The sequence below is a fragment of the Rhinatrema bivittatum genome, chromosome 1 (genome assembly GCF_901001135.1).
Source record: "Rhinatrema bivittatum chromosome 1, aRhiBiv1.1, whole genome shotgun sequence".
Taxonomy (NCBI): Eukaryota; Metazoa; Chordata; class Amphibia; order Gymnophiona; family Rhinatrematidae; genus Rhinatrema; species Rhinatrema bivittatum.
The window spans coordinates 74476537-74496189 of NC_042615.1; the positions used below are offsets into that span (position 1 = coordinate 74476537).

The 19653-nt window shown below is 42.9% G+C and overlaps 1 protein-coding gene across 1 annotated transcript in view; it reads right to left on the reverse strand.

Annotated features, from left to right (window-relative positions):
- FSTL5 (follistatin like 5) overlaps window positions 1-19653 on the reverse strand; it is a 1290346-nt gene that overhangs the window by 36614 nt on the left and 1234079 nt on the right. Inside the window, 1 exon segment of the mRNA XM_029618151.1 lies at window positions 14696-14820. Coding sequence (XP_029474011.1) covers window positions 14696-14820 — 125 coding nt within the window.

A 19653-nucleotide genomic window follows, 5' to 3' on the forward strand; every position in this document is an offset into this window, starting at 1 on the left:
TATCAATCCTTATAGCTGTTTTCTTTTTTTTTTTTCTGGTGTGTTAAAAATTCCCTGTGAAGCAATCCCCACTATTAGCAAATATTGCTATTACCCAATTGGTATGCATAAAAGGAGGCTGAGAGAAGAACAAAATGAACCGGACCTCTCCTGTTATAGTTTGGATTCAAGTGACATGTTGGAGAAATTTTGTGAAAGAGAAGTGGAAAAATCCACTTTCTTGGTGACATTTGTGTATGAAACATCTTTCTAATGCAAATCTTGATTTTTTATTCATTCAATAAAGATTTTTTTTTATATATGTGTATATATGAATATTTTCTATACACATTATTTCCCTTTTCTACGACACCTTATTCAATATATATCAAAAGTGTTACATCATTTCTCATTCACATCACACCCCATTCACAACTCTATCCCAATCACACACTCCCCCATAAAAAACTTGTATAAATACATTCTATAACAAAACTCTTTCTCAAATATATCGTGCTTTTCAAATAACTGTTCCCACAAAGACAAAGCTGTGGTGAATTTCACACTCTTGGACTTGAACAGTTCCTCCAATATATCCTCCACTGGAAGGTGATTTATTTATAACTTTTTATAACTAACTTGTTTTTTTTATATACCGAGGTTCAATTAACAAGATTAATTATCACTTGATGTAATCAGTCACATGGTCCGGCACACACTGCCCAAATTTCCATGTATCCTTTCTCTCTACTTTGTCAAATTTGTGAATCACAACAATGGTCACATATCACAGTCTCCCAAGTCAGTCTCCCAAGTCATGTACAATTCCCTGTTTCTCAAGGACAATATTTGTATTATATTTATTATAACATAATATATTCTATTCTATTTTATATTATACTAACTGTTACTCTTGGCTGTTACTCTAGGCCATCATTTGTTTGAAAAACCTTGTTCTATGGTTTCTGTAATACTTTACTATCTTCCCCTACAGCCCAAGTTCGCGTATGTCCTGTTTATTGTAACTTTATGCTTCTCATTTGGTTCATTTGATTTACACCTGTTGCCTGTAAACCGATGTGATATTGCTATGAACGTTGGTATATAAAAGTGTTTAAATAAATAAAATACCGTATTTTTCGCTCCATAAGACGCACTTTTTTTCCCCAAAAGTGGGGGGAAAATGTATGTGCGTCTTATGGAGCGAATATAAAAAAAAACAAACAAACAAAAATCTAACAAACCCCCCCCGACTCCCCCAAGACCTGCCGACTTAATTTCCTACAACCCCCCACCCCCCTGACCCCCCCAAGACCTGCCGAGTTAATTTCCTACAACCCCCCACCCTCCTGACCCCCCCAGACCTGCCAAACGTCCCTGGTGGTCCAGCGGGGGTCCAGGAGTGGTCCGGGAACGATCTCCTGGGCGTGAGCTGTCGGCTGCCAGTAAACAAAATGGCGCCGACGGCCCTTACTATGTCACTGGGACCGACCGCTGCTATTGGTCGGTCTCAGTGACATAGTGAGGGCAAAGGGCTGTCGGCACCATTTTGATTACTGGCAGCTGACGGCCCAAGCCCAGGACACCGCTCCTGGACCCCCGCTGGACCACCAGGGACGTTTGGCAGGTCTTGTAGGAAATTAAGTCGGCAGGTCAGGAGGGTGGGGGGTTGTAGGAAATTAAGTCGGCAGGTCTTGGGGGAGTCAGGAGGGTGGGGGGTTGTAGGAAATTAAGTCGGCAGGTCTTGGGGGGGTCAGGAGGGTGGGGGGTTGTAGGAAATTAAGTCGGCAGGTCTTGGGGGGTCAGGAGGGTGGGGGTTGTTAATTTAAAGGGTTGGGATGGGGGGTTTTTTGGGGGGGGAGGGGTTCCCAGAGAAAGAAAAGTTTTCTGATCTGGGGAGTGGACCGAAATGGCCCTCCCCAGACCCGAAAACAAAATGGGGAGAAAAAAAAAAGCTATGCACTCCCCTAATTTGCTCCATAAGACGCCCAGACGCAGAGCAGGTTTAGCACAATTTTTTATTTTTTTTTATTTTCCCCATCTGAATCCTAGGTGCGTCTTATGGTCAGGTGCGTCTTATGGAGCGAAAAATACGGTAAATAAATAAGAACATAACTTGGGTTCCAAAAATATAAAAGCCGCATTAATGGTCACATACTACAGTTCTCTAAAAGGGTATACTTTACAAAATGCCCAACGCCATGGCATTTTGGCGGCCATCCTGCCGCCTGCATCAGGGTACTCTTTCAACTTGAATCCTGGACCCGGAACTCAGATTTAGGAAAAACATAGACCGTAACACTGTCCTGCATTTTAGAAGTTGCCATCCATCTTCGTTGAAAAAGAACTTTCCCACAGGACAGTTTGAGAAAGAGTTTTGTTATAGAATGTATTTATACAAGTTTTTTATGGGGGAGTGTGTGATTTGGATAGAGTTGTGAATGGGGTGTGATGTGAATGAGAAATGATGTAACACTTTTGATATGTATTGAATAAGGTGTCATAGAAAAGGGAGATAATATGCATAGAAAATATTCATATATACACAAGATAAAGATCCTGCAAAAGATTTAAATGCACTGTAGAATTTTTATGGGTAGAAATTCCATGTGTGTTCTGGAAAAGTATAGGGATAGACATATACTGCTTTCCACATGGCCAAAATAATAAGATGGATGAAATGGTAAGAGCAATAAGGGAAGTTAACCAATTTGGCAATGCAGTAATAACGGGAGATTTCAAGTTCCCCAATTATCAGGTCTATCCTGTAAAGTGCGTCCGCGGTTTCCCCGTCCCTAACCGGCTCTCTACTCACTTTCCGGCCGCGTTAGCCCTTCCTGCGATCCCGAATCCCCTTTAACCTATTCCTACCACGTCCTAAATTCCCCGGGCAACCCCTTCCGCACGCGGCATGTATATTGCATGCAAACGAGCGAATTAGCTATTCCCTAGCATCCCGTAACCCGCGCCCCGACTATCGCTAGTTTTCCCTGCCATTTGTCGCGCGTTTAACCTGCTAACACCGCCTACCCTGACCCCTGCGGTAGAGGCAGGGGTAAGGGTAGGTGGCAAGCTTTCCCCCCAGCCCCCGCTCACCTGCCCCGGCCGCGATCATGGGTGCCGGTCTCCGGGGCAGCTCCAGTCCTCTCCCCTCCTCCCGAAGCAAAAAAAAGCGAAAAAAACAAAAGCAAAAAGTAAGTCGCTTCGCCGCTTCACTCTTCCCTCCTCCCGGAGTAGGGCGCAAAAAGCAGCCTGCTCCGGGAGGAGGGAAGAAGAGACACTGACAGCGGCGAAGCGACTTACTTTTTGCTTTTGGTTTTTTCGCTTTTTTTTTTTTTTTTTGCTTCGCCGCTGTCAGTGTCTCTTCTTCCCTCCTCCCGGAGCAAGGCTGCTTTTCGCGCCCTGCTCCGGGAGGAGGGGAGAGAGATGACAGCGGCGAAGCAACTTACTTTTGCATCCGATCGGACCCGACAGCGGCGAAGCCAAAAAAAAAGCGAAAAAAGCGAAAAAACCAAAAGATGACCCGACCCGACTTACTTTTGCAGCCATCCGGCCATCTGTAGAATATATCGTTGCTCCCCTACCTCCCCGGGAAGATGGCTTCCAGCACGGGGGAAAGCGGCCCCTGTGCATTCAATTGGTTGCTCAAGACGTGACGTCACGATGTTTGACGTCACGTCTTGAGCAGCCAATTGAATGCACAGGGGCCGCTTTCCCCCGTGCTGGCAGCCATCTTCCCGGGGAGGTAGGGGAGCAACGATATCTTCTACAGATGACCGGACGGCTGCAAAAGTAAGTCGGGTCGGGTCCGGGTCCGGGTCGGGTTGGGTCAGGTCAGGGTTACCTTTTGGTTTTTTCGCTTTTTTCGCTTTTTTTTTTGGCTTTGCCGCTGTCGGGTCCAATCGGATGTAAAAGTAAGTTGCTTCGCTGCTGTCATCTCTCTCCCCTCCTCCCGGAGCAAGGCTGCTTTTCGCTCCCTGCTTCGGGAGGAGGGGAGAGAGATGACAGCGGCGAAGCAACTTACTTTTGCATCCGATCGGACCCGACTTCCTGGTATCTGTCATTTCAAATGACATTTGAAATGACAGATACCAGCGTGGCGTGAAGCGTTAGGCCCGCGCACCCAGGATACTGTATAGGCACTCTATCCAGTAAAATGGGTTGCGTGGGCCTAAGGCTTCACGGACGCGGTTTACATTTAAATAAAATTAGTGTTCAGGATCGAGTGGTAGGTGAGCTGCACTGTGCGTGCGGCAACCGCGGGTGCCGCAGGCACTAACGCAGCTCTTCCTACCGCTCGGTACTGGATAGACCTGATTGACAGGTAACATCAGGACATGATAGAGAGATAAAGTTCCTAGATGGAATAAATGACTGCTTCATGGAGCAATTGGTTCAAGAACCAACAGAGAGGGAGCTATTTTAGATCTAATTTTTAGTACAATGGTGAGAGAGGTAATGGTAGTGAGACCACTTGGCACTACGGATTATTACTTGAGCTAATTTGTATTAATGACTAGATGGCGCCGGCCATCCATTGCTCCTACCATGTGACAGGGACCGACCAATGGCACCGGTAGCCCCTGTGACATAGTAAGGGCAAAGGCTATCGGCGCCATTTTGAATACCGGCAGCCGACAGCCCGAGTGCAGGAGATCGCACCAGGACCACCGCTGGACCACCAGAGACTTTTGGCAAGTCTTGGGGGGGTCAGGAGGGTGAGGGGTTGTAGTTAATTCAATTTAAAGGGTTGGGATGGGTTTATTTTTTGGGAAACAAATACATATGTAACTAATGAATTGGTCGGGGTCCCCCGAGAACGGATGCAACAGATTTGGATCCCGACGAATATGAATACCGAATGGGACAAATCCGTCTCTACTGCACATCTCTATTGTTTAAAAATACCATCTTAGAAGCTCAGTCCAGATGTATTCCATACATTAAAAAATATGAAATGAAGACAAAATACCTGCCAGCTTGGCTAAAAAGGAAATTGAAAAAGGCTATTTTAGCCAAAGATCTTCCTTCAAAAATTGGAAGAAGAATCATTTTGAAAAACATAGGAAAAAGAATAAGCGTTGCCAAGTTAAAGGTAAACATTGATAAGACAGGCTAAGAGAGATGTTGAAAAGAAGGTGGCCACAGAGGCAAAAACTTATAATAAAAACATTTTAAAATATATCCAAATCAGGAATCCTGCAAGGGAGTTGGTTGGACTGTTAAATGATCAAGGGGTTAAAGGAGCACTTAGGGAAGATAAGGCCAGCATGGAAGGTCTAAATTAATTCTTTGCTTCAGTGTTTACTAATGATGATGTTGGGGAGATGTCCAATTTGCAGACGGTTTTCGAGGGTGATGATTCAGATGAACTACATCAAATCACAGTGAACCTGGAAGATGCAGTAGGCCATATTGATAAACTGAAGAGTAGCAAATTGCACAGACCAGAAGGTATGTACCCCATGGTTCTAAAAGAAATTAAAAATGAAATTTCAGTTCTATTACTAGAAATTTGTAACCTATCATTAAAATCATCTATTATACCTGAAGACTGGAAGATGGCCACTGTAACCCTAATATTTAAAATAAGTCTTATGGGGTGATCCAGGAAACTATAGAACAATAAGCCTGACTTCTATGCTGGTAAAAATTGTAGAAACTATTAAAATAAACAAAAACAAAACCACCAAACATATAGATAGACATGTTTTAATGCCCACAGCAAGCATGAATTTTCCAAGTGAACTCTTGACTCACAAATCTGCTAAATTATTTTTTAGGAGTTAATAAACAGATGGTTAAAGGTGAGCCAGTAGAAATGGTGCTTCTGGATTTTTACAAGGTATTTGACAAAGTCCCTTCTAAGAAAATTATAAAGTCAATGGGTAGGACGCAATGTACTTTGTGGCTTGCAAACTGATTAAAAGAGGAAAAACTGAATAGGATTAAATGGTCATTTTGCTCAGTGGAGAGAGATAAACAGTGGAGTGCCTCATGGATCTGTACTTGCACTAGTGCTTTTTAATATATTTATAAATGATCTGGAAAAGGGAAAGAATGGGTGAGGTGATCAAATTTGCAGATGACACAATTATTCAAAATAGTTAAATCACAGGTGGACAGTGATAAATTACAGGAGGACTTTGGCAGATGAAATTTAATATGGACAAGTGCAAGGTGAGGCAGATACATATAGGGAAAAATAACCCATGATGTAGTTTCACAATGTTAGGTTTCATGTTAGGAGTTACCACCCAGTAAAAAGATGTAAGCATCATTATAGACAATAGGGATGTGAATTGGGCTTCGGACGATTGAAAATATCGTCAATATTTTCAAAATCATCAGAAATCGGGGGCTCCCCCAAAACGATAGGAAAACCCCACGATATTGATCGTGGGGGTTCCCTTATCATTTTGGGGAAGGGGAAAAACGGCACACAAAAATAACCCCTAAACCCACCCCGACCCTTTAAAAGTAACCCCTTAGCTTCCCCCACCCTCCCGACCCCCCCAAAAACTTTTTACAGGTACCTGGTGGTCCAGTGGGGGTCCCGGGAGTGATCTCCCGCGATCGCCCGCTCCGGGCCGTCCTCCCGCTCCTGGGCCGTTGGCTGCCACTAATCAAAATGGCGCCGATGGCCCTTTGCCCTTTCCATGTGACAGGGTATCCGTGCCATTGGCCGGATCCTGTCACATGGTAGGAGCACTGGATGGCCGTTGCCATCTTGTGCTCCTACCATGTGACAGGGGCTGACCAATGGCACCGGTAGCCCCTGTGACAGAGTAAGGGCAAAGGCTATCGGCGCCATTTTGATTACTGGCAGCCGATGGCCCGAGTGCAGGAGATCGCTCCTGGACTCCCGCTGGACCACCAGGGCTTTTGGCAAGTCTTGGAGGACCCTCCTGACCCCCACAAGACTTGCCAAAAGTCCAGCGGGGGTCCGGGAGCGACCTCCTGCACTCGGACCGTCGGCTGCCAGTATTCAAAATGGCGCCGATAGCCTTTGCCCTTACTATGTCACAGGGGCTATCGGTGCCATTGGTCAGCCCCTGTCACATGGTAGGAGCACAAGATGGAGCCGGCCATCCAGTACTCCTACCATGTGACAGGATCTGGCCAATGGCATGGATACCCTGTCACATGGTAAGGGCAAAGGGCCATTGGCGCCATTTTGATTAGTGGCAGCAGACGGCCCGGGAGCGGGAGGACAGCCTGGAGCGGGAGATCACGGGAGATCGCGGGAGATTGCTCCCGGGACCCCCACTGGACCACTAGGTACCTGTAAAAAGTTTTTTTTTGGGGGGGGTCGGGGGGGGGGGGTTTGTTTATCGGCTGCGGTGCAGCCGATAAACAAAACTGCGATCGGGCCCTGATTGAAAAAAACCCACATGTGAATCCGAACCGGAATCTGAATCGATTCCGGTTCCGATTCACATCATTAATAGACAATACATTGAAATTGTCGGCTCAGTGTGCCGTGACAGTTTAAAAAAGCAAACAGAATATTAGGAATTATTAGAAAGAAAATAGGAAATGTTCTGCCGCCACAGTGTATCTATTTATTATGATGCTACCCTGTGTTATTTTGTGAAATTGCACAGCTTAGATTCTCTTCATTATGTGGAGCTCTCTTTTTTATTATCGGATATTGTTTGATTGTTACTACACTTATGTTCTTGTGTGCTTTCTATCCCTGACTGAATTCTCTCTCCTCTTCCTATTTGTCAAAGCAATCTAGGACTGTCTAACTTCCTGCTAAGTTTTCAAGCTAACAGATATCCTATATCCTCTTCAATCTCTTAAAAAGCCATCATGGGTTCACCTCTATCTAAATCTATTTCTCATCTTCTGCTAGTATTACATATTTACTAGTAGCCACAACTTCTACTGTAGCTACACTGGTTTTTGTCTGATTGCTGAGCGCCAAAGACTCGTAATAGCTGAATCAGGCTGCTCTCTTTACAGTTAGGGGTAGATTTTAAAAGACCTACATGCTTAAAACTCTTTGCCCTTACCATGTGACAGGGGCTACTGGTACCATTGGCTGACCCCTGGCGCCATCTTAAAAACTGGCACGGGCATACACTGCTCCTACCATGTGATAGAGGCTGACCAATGGCACCGAGAGCCCCTGTCACATTGTAAGGGCAAAGGGCCGCTAGCACCATATTGATTACTGGTAGCCGATGGTCTGAGAGCAGGAGATTGCTCCCAGGCCGCCTGCTGGACCACTGGGGACTTTCGGTGAGTCTTGGGGTGGTCGGGAGAGTGGGGGGATTTGTATTTAATTAAATTGGAAGGGTCAGGACAGGTTTTTTTTTTTTTTTAATGAAATTGGCAACAAAATACATTTCTGATCCAGGGCCCACCCGCAAACCAAAAACGAAACAGGGACGAAAAAAAAATTATGTACACCTCTACTTTTTACAGGTCATACACAGTTATCTGTAATAGTTTTATACTCTCAGACTTTTCCTTCAATCTCCCTTCTCTTAAGGTTCTTACAACTATTGGTTTCATCCGCTATTTAGAATTTAATAAAGGACACCTTTTTATTTTACATTTACAGCTTAAAAGGAGGGTGGGGGGGGGGGCAAGGTCAAGCGGTGAGTTCATATGGTCTCCTAGGGCTTTTGGGAAAATATAGAGGGGCAGAGATCTTCAGATAGATCATAGAGCCTGTTTAACACCTCACACCTGTGGTGCTTGAACCCCTGCTCCCCTTGGCTGGCTGCAAAGATAACTAGATCTACTGAGATGTAGTTATTTTTGCATAAATGGGCTTGCAAAGCCTTACTGAATGCCCATTTTTGTATATTGTAACTTTGGGCAAGCCTCTTTTCCCTCCGTTGCCTCAGGTACAAACTTAGGGGATCATTTAACAAAATGCGCTAAGGCGTTTTCGCATGCATTAAGGGCTTACCGCTTGCAAAAATGTCTTTAACGCATGCAATAGGCCCTTACCGCATGTGAAAATGTCTTTAACGCTTGCGATAGCACCATATCGTATGGTGCGATGCAAATTTGGAAAAGAGGAGTTAGGGGCATTAAGCTGTGCTCCAGGGAGAGGGAGAGGGAGAGGGAGAGGGAGAGAGAGAGAGACTAGCCATAATATCCTCTTTCTAGATAGGTATTTGTATCCCTATGGTAGGCCCACCTAGTAACTTGAGGTGAGGGTTAGGTATCAGTGTAGGGGGTGAGGGGCCCCTTTGACATTCAATGTGAGATGTACAAACAGAACAGTGGTCTCCTGTGAAGATCTGAGGACCGACGGAGAGAGGAAACTCACTCCAAGATGAGATTTGTGCACTGCTCTGTTTTTACGTCTCATATTGAATGTCAAAGTGGCCCCTAACCCCCTACACCAATACCTAACCCTCACCTCGAGTTACTAGGTGGGCCTAACATAGGGATACAAATACCTATCTAGGGAGAGGATATTATGGCTAGTGTCTCTCTCAAAAATGGTCCACCCAGTGGTCATACGCAGGAAATACAACAGGTCTGACACCTATCGCAAATTCTGATAATGTTATCACAATTTGCACTAACTTAGCTTTTCGCAGAGGTAATTAGCGCAAATTGTGATAAACTAAATTTTGCATAAACCACGCCCCTTTTGCTATCGCATGCGATACTTACCGCATTTTGATAAATCCAGGCCTTAGCTCTTTGCATAGGTAAATAGCGCACATTGCGATAAAGTGTAAATTAGCATAAAACACGCCCCTTTTGCTATCACATGTGATACTTATCGCATTTTGATAAATCCAGGCCTTAGTACGATTCACTAAGGGTTTTCCCCCATAGAAACAAATTGGGAGAAAAGCCTTAATGAATTTTGCCCCTAGATTGTAAGCCCTCTGGGTATAGGGAAATATCTACAGTACTTGAATGTAATCTGCTTTGATGTACCAAAAAGTGGAATTTAAATCAAATAAATAAAAAAATAAATAATGAGCTGCTTTGCATGATTTTGCTTCACAGCAGCTCATAAATGTGGTATTTAAATACATGTACATGCATTACACACTACAAGCAAAAGTTTAGCTTTGCAAAACCCACTTCGAAAAGATATTTTTGCAAAAGACTGCTATACATAAAAAATAGTAAATCACCCACATGTTAGCATATTTATGGATGTTTTCTACAATTTTCTTTATGTGATGCCCCCTTTTTCAGCTTAGTATATCAACATTATAGGCAGATCTAGGCATGTAAGAGTTTAGGATCCTAACTTCAGGAGTCAGGATCCTAAACTGGCCCTCTCTTAGACCGAGTCCCTAAATTTAGGATCCTGGTTTTATTAGGGTTGAGTGAGAGAGAAAGAGAGAGGTGCACACATATTAGTCAACTTTTTATACCACTGTAGGAGGGGCAACTAGTAATTCAGGGTGAGGTTTTGGTGGTGACCTAGGTTTTGGGGGGCAGTTTTACATGTACAGTCAGAAGTAGGAACAGAAAAGTACACATCAGTGAGATTTTATGTGATTTGGAGTGATGAAAGGTACATAAAGATGAGATTTGTACATTGTACTCTCGTCCTAGCTTGATAGCAGCTAGGTAGAGAGTGCACCGCTGAATATACAGCACTAGTTTAGCCGGATAAGTTTATCCAGCTAATTAGAAGAGCTAAACAGTGATTGAAAATGGACCCTTCTCAGTTTAGTACATTGGCCTCTTATCGAGTTACAAACTTAAAGAAAGCCTATACTGAAGGATGAAGGACTCTTCTTTTGCAAATGGTGAATACTGAGCTCTTTTACACCCACATATAATTCATGTGTTGACAAAATCAAACAATCTCAATCACCAGATTAAAAAGAAAATCCTGAAATCTCTTATTTTCACTGACTTGCATCCTCTCCCTCTTTTGGATGCAATATGTACACAGAAGGAAGAATGAAATAGCTGAAAATATTTAAGCATAAGACAACTAAATAGAAAAAGAAAAATATATTGAAAAATTAACATACAATTTCAATATTCCCCTTACTGTTTTATGATTGAAGATCTTAATAGCATGAAAAATATTCAAAGTTATATTTCTCCTCAAAATGTATATCAAACAGTGGATTTCACATATTAAACTTAAAATAATGCTGAATTTCTTCATACAAAAATGATAATGCAGTAAGATTATTACTAAATATGTTTCCCTAAAATTAAATTTCCTTTCTTTAAGTTAGATTCAATAAGACAGGAATAAAAAATGTGTGCTATATTTTAGCATGCATTTTTATAATGCCTACGCTAAAATAATGTTGACTCCTGATGTAGTGAGATAATGGTATGCAGTGATTCAGGATTTTAAAATAGCATGTGAACCTATGAATGTGCAGATCCAAAAAGGAATAGAGTCATATTTAATGTACAAAAACCATGGTTTATGTATACATACCATGTTTTAGGGGCTCAAAACATGGCTTATGCCCACACAGGTAGATTTTAAAAGCATTGCTCGTGCAAAAATAGCCCCATACATGATTATATGGGCTGCATGCGAGCAACACAAATTTTAAGAAACTGGGAAGTGTGCACGTACATACATGTGTGTGCGTCAAGAATGAGGCAGAAAAGTGGCGTGCCATGATAGGGCCAAGATTTACCCACAAATTTTGCAAGGCTGAACATGGCAACACACACGTTAACTGTGTAACTTTAGTGCTGATGTTGATGAGGCATAAGTGTGGAGATTTGGGGTCAGAACGCCAGGGACGAGGGAGAGGGGGAGAGAGAGAGAGAAAGAGAGAGAGAAGTGTAGGAGAGACAATATGACACTATATACATAGATAGATAGATAGATACCACTGTAAGTGGGGCACTTTCAACTCAGGTTGGGTTTTGGGGGGGGGGGGGCAGTGTTACATTAGTCTGCCTAGGGTGCAAGGATCTGTAGACCCTTGTAACATTGTCCCCCCTCAAAACCCACCCTGATTTGAAAGTGCCCCTCTTACAGTAGGAGATATGTAGAGTGAGATTCTCTCTTTCTCTCTCTCCCCCTCCCCCATGGTCATTTATCAGTACATGTGTTAAGGCTCCACATATGTGTGGTAGGGATAATTTAGATATGTGTGTACTTGCACGCATAATATAAAATTAAGTGTATTTTTGCCTGCATGCCCAATACATGCGTTTATGCGCATACGTGCACTCCTTTTAAAAATTACCTGACAGCGTTTTACACACATAAATCATAGTTGAGTACAAAACATTATTTAGAAGCAAAAACCATGGCTTATGCATATTGTGTGCAGAGCACATGACTTGTGTACCTAAAATTGTGCTTTTAAAAGTTGTGCAAACAAAATCCAAGTCGAAGAACTCCAGATCCTGGGCCATTCTGGATCACAACACCATAGACAAACACTAGCCCCAGAAACACGAGTTCACTTTACTTCGGTCCAGCAGTGAGATTTCAAGAGGTCCATATTCATAACGTATCTGGCTAGCAAAGTTAGCTGGATAAACATAATAACATATCTGCTAAGTTAGCTGGGATATTCATCAGTGCAGCTGCACTGCTGAATATACCCGTATACCTGGGAGAAGCATCAAGCTGTGACAGGGCTCCAAAATGCGTTAAACGGCTATATTGCACAATATATGCTGTTTATCATGTAATATACATGATATTTTGTATGGCTCTGACAGATTCCCCCCCCCACCCCATTACAACGAGCTCCTTTTCATGCATAAATAATGCATATTAGCTGATTACTAGGCAATTCTATGCTGCTAATTTATCACAGCCAACTGATGGTCATATAGAAACATAGAAAAGATGGCAGAAAAGGACCAAATGGTCCATCCAGTCTGCCCAACAAGCTTATCTTCCGTGCCATTGAGGTCACCCCCCCATATTTAGTTTCGCAGCCCGTTAAGGTCAGGGCCCTTGTTGCTTGCTGTCTGAGTCCAATTCCCCATTTCCTCTTGCCATTGAAACAAAAAGCAATGTTGCAGTTACGTCAAAAGTGTCAGGCGTATTGGTTAAGGATAGTATCAGCCACATCAGCAAGTTACCACCATGCTTATTTGTTTTCCCAGACTATAAAATTCAATGTCCTTGTTGGTTGCTGTCTGAATCTAACTCCCCTTTTTCCTCTTCCCCCCTGCTGTTAAAGCAGAGAACAATAATGGAGTTGCATCAACAGCATGAAGTCTTATTGCTTAAGGGTAGTAACTGACACACCAGCAAGATACCCCCATGCCCTGTTTTCTTAATTCCCATCCTCTAACATTTAGAGATCCACAGTGTTTATCCCATCTTCACCACCTCCTCCGGAAGAAATATTTCCTGATGTTGCTTCTGAGTTGTCCTTCCTGGAGTTTCATTATGTGACCCCCTAGTTGTACTGATTTTTTTTCCAAGGGAAATTGTGAATTGTGCATCATTAAAACCTTTCAGGTATCTGAAGGTCTGTATCGTATCTCCTCTGCACTTCCTCTCCTCCAAGGTATACATATTTACGCCCTTCAACCTACTTTTATACATGTAATCAGTGACTGTCTTGCTCTTGATTGGCTAGTTACTTATTTGCCATGTTATTATCAGTTTACTTAGTATCTAGAAACTGAATACTTGGTTTGAAAAACAAAGATGACAGAAACTACTGCATAACAACTGCATAGAAGCTAGAAAACCTAACTGCTCTGAAAGAAAGTTAATAAAAGAGCTTTGTAAGTGTTGTGCTTCTTGATAAACGTGATGTATTTTAACATTACTACTTAGTAATACTTATTATGTTTGCAGTTAATCCTCTGAACCTTAAGAGTGCCTGAAGACGTCGTTCCTCAAAGTTAAAGCGAAACATGAGTAGTGTTTGGGCTCAGCATGGGTATTTGTAAATGGCTCTTTTCATGGACCCTTGTTCCATTATTTGAAAATATGAGATGTTTCTCTCAATTAATACATTTTATATGCAAACATTAAAAAAAATTGAAAAAATGACAATGTTTAAGAGACCTGTAATTAAAAGATAGAGACATTTAAGTTGCAGAGTATCATTCAGAACACTGGATAACTGTCATTAAGTGATCATCAATGGGCTCATTTTCTTAGGATGGTCTCATGAACATATACTTGGTGGTTTCTTTTCACTTTGGTTATTGTGGAGCATATATAAGTTTATCTGGCTAACTTTAGACTGCTCAATAGCAGGTCTAACTTATCCAACTAACTTTGTCACTTATATGTGAATATTGCCATTTATCCACCGAAGTTAATTAGATAAGGAAACATGTCCCACCTACCACTTAGATGGATATATATTTAATTGGATAAATAGTAATCCATCTAAGTGGTAGGTGGAAGTTTTCTGGATAAACAGTTGTCCATTTAAGAGACGATCACTGAATGCAGCCAGATATTCAAATTATACTACTTATCTAAACTTATCAGGCCCAAACTGCTAAAAAAATTGAGAAGACTAAACACTTCTCTGCTTTGGCGAGTAATAGCTAATGCCTTCATTATCACGGAATTCATATGGAGAAATGCTGTTTTGTGCATATATTTTAACTCCCACTTCTGCATGTATATTTCTGTGTTAAAATCCTCTTTAAATCAGGAGTAAACTTAAATATAGAAAAATGTACGCAGGGATAGGAGTAAAAATGTGTAGGTCTAGAGCACCTTACTATATTGGCTTGTTAGTTACTGAAAATAAATCAGGAAGCAGTCGTGGATTTTTCTAGTTTCTTTGCTTACCTGATATGAGAGATGATGAGGGTTGTAGAGGGAATAAAGAAATCATCCACTCTATCAAACTGATTTCCCACTGGCTGAGTATGGATAGTGTGATGGGTAAGACTCCCACTAGCCTGAGTTATTACCTGAATAACAAGAAATATTTAATTTTTACTGAAGGAAAAATTTTTACTGAAGGAAAAAAAATAATCTCTTGTGGTTAATATTCTAGAGTTTCTTTGATGTTTTACACTTTTACACTTATTAACAGTATAATATTAAATACTATAATATGCATGTGTACCATACAATACCAATGTAAAAAATAAAGTTAGGGTACAGTCAAGAGATATTTCAAAAGTTACATAACTGGTAAGTATTTATTTTGTGTCTTAATATTCATGATCATATGCTATAAGTCTTAGTAACAATGAAAAAAAATAGTTTACATTTTGGGCTTGAATACATTAAATATTTATTTTATCTGGAATCTTATAATTTTGGCTATTAACTCACTATAAACTACGGTATAAACAAGATACTATACGTATATATGTGCATGCAGCAAATAAAATTGCTGCGTTTTTGCCTGCGCGCCTGTTTGATAGTTACCGTCCTTTTGCGCACTGTTTCAAGCTGGTGGACACTATTTGAGTTAGTGAATACTAATGTAAATTAGTGAACAGTCGAACACTAAATATGATACTTACATGTTGAAAGACAAATTTTAAAAAACAAAACAAAAGAAAAAAACTAAGAGGTCAATTTTAAAAGCATTGCTCACGCTAAAATGCCCACAAGTGAGCAACACAGATTTTTAAAAAATTGCCAATAGGAACGGGAACTTTTAAATAAATATGCAGCAGCACATGTAGCCCTTATGCCGGTTCGTGCCAAAGGACGTGGCTATTTTATAATATGTGTGCATGGTATAAAATAGGCTGAATTTACATACATGTGTGTGTTGTGAATGAGCTGTTTAGTAGACCCTTGGGCCGACCTGTGAGAGACTGGGGAGAGGTGTACTATAGTCTCTAGTGATTGACAGGTCGGGAGGCGGATACCAGGCAGGAGCTGGACATGAGCTTCACCCTGGAAGCCGGTACTCCCCTGGGAGGAGCCCGTAGGAGTCCGGCCGCTGGGACTTAGGAGATCACGGAAGCTGGAACTGGAGCAGGCAGGCAGGGATCCGGACTCAAGCAGGAACTGAAGCGGGCTGGAGCTGGAACCAGGCAGGAACTGTGGCAAGACTTGGAACTGGAACCAGGCAAGAACTTGTGGCAAGACTCAGAACTGGAACCAGGCAGGAACTGTGGCAAGACTCTGAACTGGAATCAGGCAGAAACTGTGGCAAGACTCGGAACTGGAACTAGGCAGGAACTGTGGCAAGGCTCGGAACTGGAACCAGGCAGGAACTGTGGCAAGGCTCGGAACTGGAACCAGGCTGGAACTGTGGCAAGACTCAGAACAGGAGCAGAGACTGAAGCCCCCCCGGGAGGAGCCCGTAGAGGCCCGGCCACTGGAGCAAGCGGGCACCATAGCAGACAAGCAGGCAGGTATGGTGGCAGGCAAGCAGGGAGACTCTGAAGCAGGCAGGCAGACTCTGTAGCTGGAACGTAGACTCTGTAGCTGGCACACCTCGGGGCCAGGAACAACTAGGGACCTAGGCGGGACCCAGTTGCAAGGCCCTGAGTGCAGACACCGGGGTTAAATCCCCCCCGCGTCTGATGTCGGCAGAAGGGGCGGAGCGTCGCGCTGCGGGAAGCAGGCTATTTCAGCACCCCTCCCGTGCACGCGCGCCTAGAGAAAAGGCGTTCCCGTGGCGTCCTCCATGGGGACACCGTCGATGTTTGCGCCGCCGGGGAAGAAGAGAAGATAAGGCCCCGGTCGTGACCGGAACCGCAACAGTGTGCACAATTTTACATGGATGTACGCACATGCGTGAAAATGCCGCCTCTACTGCAAAAGTGGGGGAATTTTAAAAGGGTCATGTGCTAATGCCATTATTAGTTTTCACAGTTCATTCTCAGTTTGCTCAGTTAAGGGATAGGATTTCCAACCCCCACTAAGGGCCTAATTTTCTAAAGTATTGCAGGCCTGCGATTCTTTAGGTAATGAGGGGCGAGGGTCGAAGCGGGGGGGGGGGGGGGGCAGTCCTGCGCTAGCCGGCAGCGATCGCACCGCCGCGGTGCAATCGCTGCTGGTTTCACACCCAATAGCGTCACCATAGAAGCTGTAGCTATTGGACGCGAACTAGGACGCGAAAAGGGCCTTACCTTTTCGTCGTCCGTGGCGTCTTCACGGAGTCAGCCCCAGTGACGCCCCGACTGCTCCTCTTCCGGGGCCGACTCTGACCCCATCCTGGTATCGCATGCGAGCCACTTGGAAAATGACCCCCTAAGTTATTAGCCTCTCTTTCCTCCTGTTATCCCCAACACTTAAAACCTTGCTGACTAGCCTAGTTTTTTAATTTTATTACTTACATGCCATCCATAGCAGTAGAAATGTTATGTAGCAGGGGATCCCAGTGCATGATTGTGCGTATAATTACACATCTCATGTTAAAGACCCTGAACATTGATGTCATGCCCTCGCCCCATCTAGGCAATGTCCATGCCCTGCCCCTTTTTTGGGCTTTCTCCCTGATGGACACCGGGTTTTTAAAATCCATAATATATCGGGCTTGGAGTGTGTTTGTCAGTGATCGCGGATGTTCTGCAGCCTGCCAATAGATGGCGCTATAACATTTATTTTTTTATTTAAAATCTTTTCTATACCGTCGTTGTTAATTCATCATCACAACATTTTACAGAAAGGCACAAATCGTATTAAAAGTTGATTGGTATAGATTACATATTATAGATATGTCATTAGTGAACGGTAACATGTCTTTTATAATATAAAAAGCTATGTATTGATTGTGCTTATATGTTGGTTGAAAAAACTTTTTTATGGTTCCCATATAAATGTAACACTCTAATATGTATTAGGAGATAGGAAAGACAAATTTTAAAAACAGATTGCTTGGTGCTTACTTATGCGCTCATTTGTTTTCTTCATTCTCCTTATAAAAAGCCTGTTTAAAAAGCCAGGTTTTTAGACTTACTTTGAAAAGTTTAAAGCTTCTCTGCAGTCTTGAAGGACACTAGCTGATTAATTAATAAATTCACCTGTAAATTTAAAGTACTCTCATTCCAACGCCCTTAGTATCCTAAACTTAACTAGGAATAAAACTAAGATGAAGGCAGCAGTCCAGCAGCAAGAGGGGGGCTTTCCAGTCTTTTGCATTGAGTGTCACATGTATGATTTTTTTACCCACCGGTGAGAGACTGTATATGTGCACTCAGTGCAAAGAGCTCCTGACTCTCAAGGAACAAGTCCGATCTCTGGAGGCTAGAGTTGCAGACTTGGAGGAGCTGAGGGAAACAGAGAGGTACATTGATGAGACCTTCAGGGACATAGTAGCCAAGTCCCAAATCCAGTCTGGCAGCTCCAGCGTTGCCTTGGATCAGAAAGGTCTCCCAGTAGGAGAACATCACCCTGGTGTAGCAGGAAGCGATCCTGTAGCAAGGACCTGCTCTCCAGGTGATGTATTGTCCTCTCGCACTGAGGACAAGTCTCCCAGGGCTACTGCCCAGGAGACAAGGGTCAGGCCAGCCATCATAGTTGGTGATTTGATTATTAGAAATGTAGACAGCAGGGTGGATGGTGGACGTGAGGACCGCCTGGTAATTAGCCTGCCTGGTGCGAAGGTGGCAGACCTCACGTGTCACCTAGATAGGATTATAGACAGTGCTGGGGAGGAGCCGGCTGTCGTGGTACATGTGGGCACCAAAGACATAGGAAAATGTGGGAGAGAGATTCTGGAAGCCAAATTTAGGATTTTAGGTAGGAAGCTGAAATACAGAACCTCCAGGGTGGCATTCTCTGAAATGCTTCCTGTTCCACGTGCAGGTCCCCAGAGACAGGCAAGCTCCAGAGTTTCAATGCATGGATGATAGGATGGTGCAGGGAAGAGGGATTCAGCTTTGTAAGGAACTGGGGAAACAGTTTGGGAAAGGGGAGATTTTTCCGAAAGGATGGGCTCCACCTTAACCAGAGTGGAACCAAGCAGCTGGCACTAACTTTCAAAAAGGAGATAGAGCAGCTTTTAAACTAGAACAAGGGGGAAAGCCGACAGTCACACAACAGTGCATGGTTCAAATGTATCCTTGAAGGATACTAATGAAACAAGAGAGTTAGGGCATCCCAACAGAGAGGTTCCATTAAAAGCAAACAAAGTCCATATGCCTATATGTAAAAAATCACTGAAGTTAATGATTTCTGAATTATCCCAAACAACTGAAAAGCAGGTTGTTAATACATACAAAAAACACACTTTGAAATGTCTGTATGCCAATGCCAGAAGTCTAAGCAATAAGACTGGAGTCTTATTGCTTAGACTTAGATTGGAGTGTATAGCAGGAAATGATGAGATTGACATAACTGGCATCACAGAGACTTGGTGGAAGGAGGATAACCAATAGGACAGTGCTAAATCAGGATACAAATTATATCGCAATGATAGGGAGGATCAACTTGGTGGGGGTGTGGCACTTTATGTCCGGGAGGGTATAGAATCCAACAGGATAAAGATCATACAAGAGTCTAAATGCTCAGTAGAATCTATATGGGTAGAAATCCCATGTGTGTTGGGTAAGTGTATAGTGGTAGGAGTATACTACCATCCACTTGGACAAAATGGTCAGACAGATGATGAAATGCTAAGAGAAATCAGGGAAGCAAACCAATTTGGCAGTGCAATAATAATGGGAGATTTCAATTACCCCAATATTGACTGGGTAAATGTAACATCACAACTTGCTAGAGACATAAAATTCCTGGATGTAATAAATGACTGCTTCAAGGAGCAATTGGTTCAGGAAACAACAAGATAGGGAGCTATTTTAGATTTATTTCTTAGTGGAATGCAGGATTTG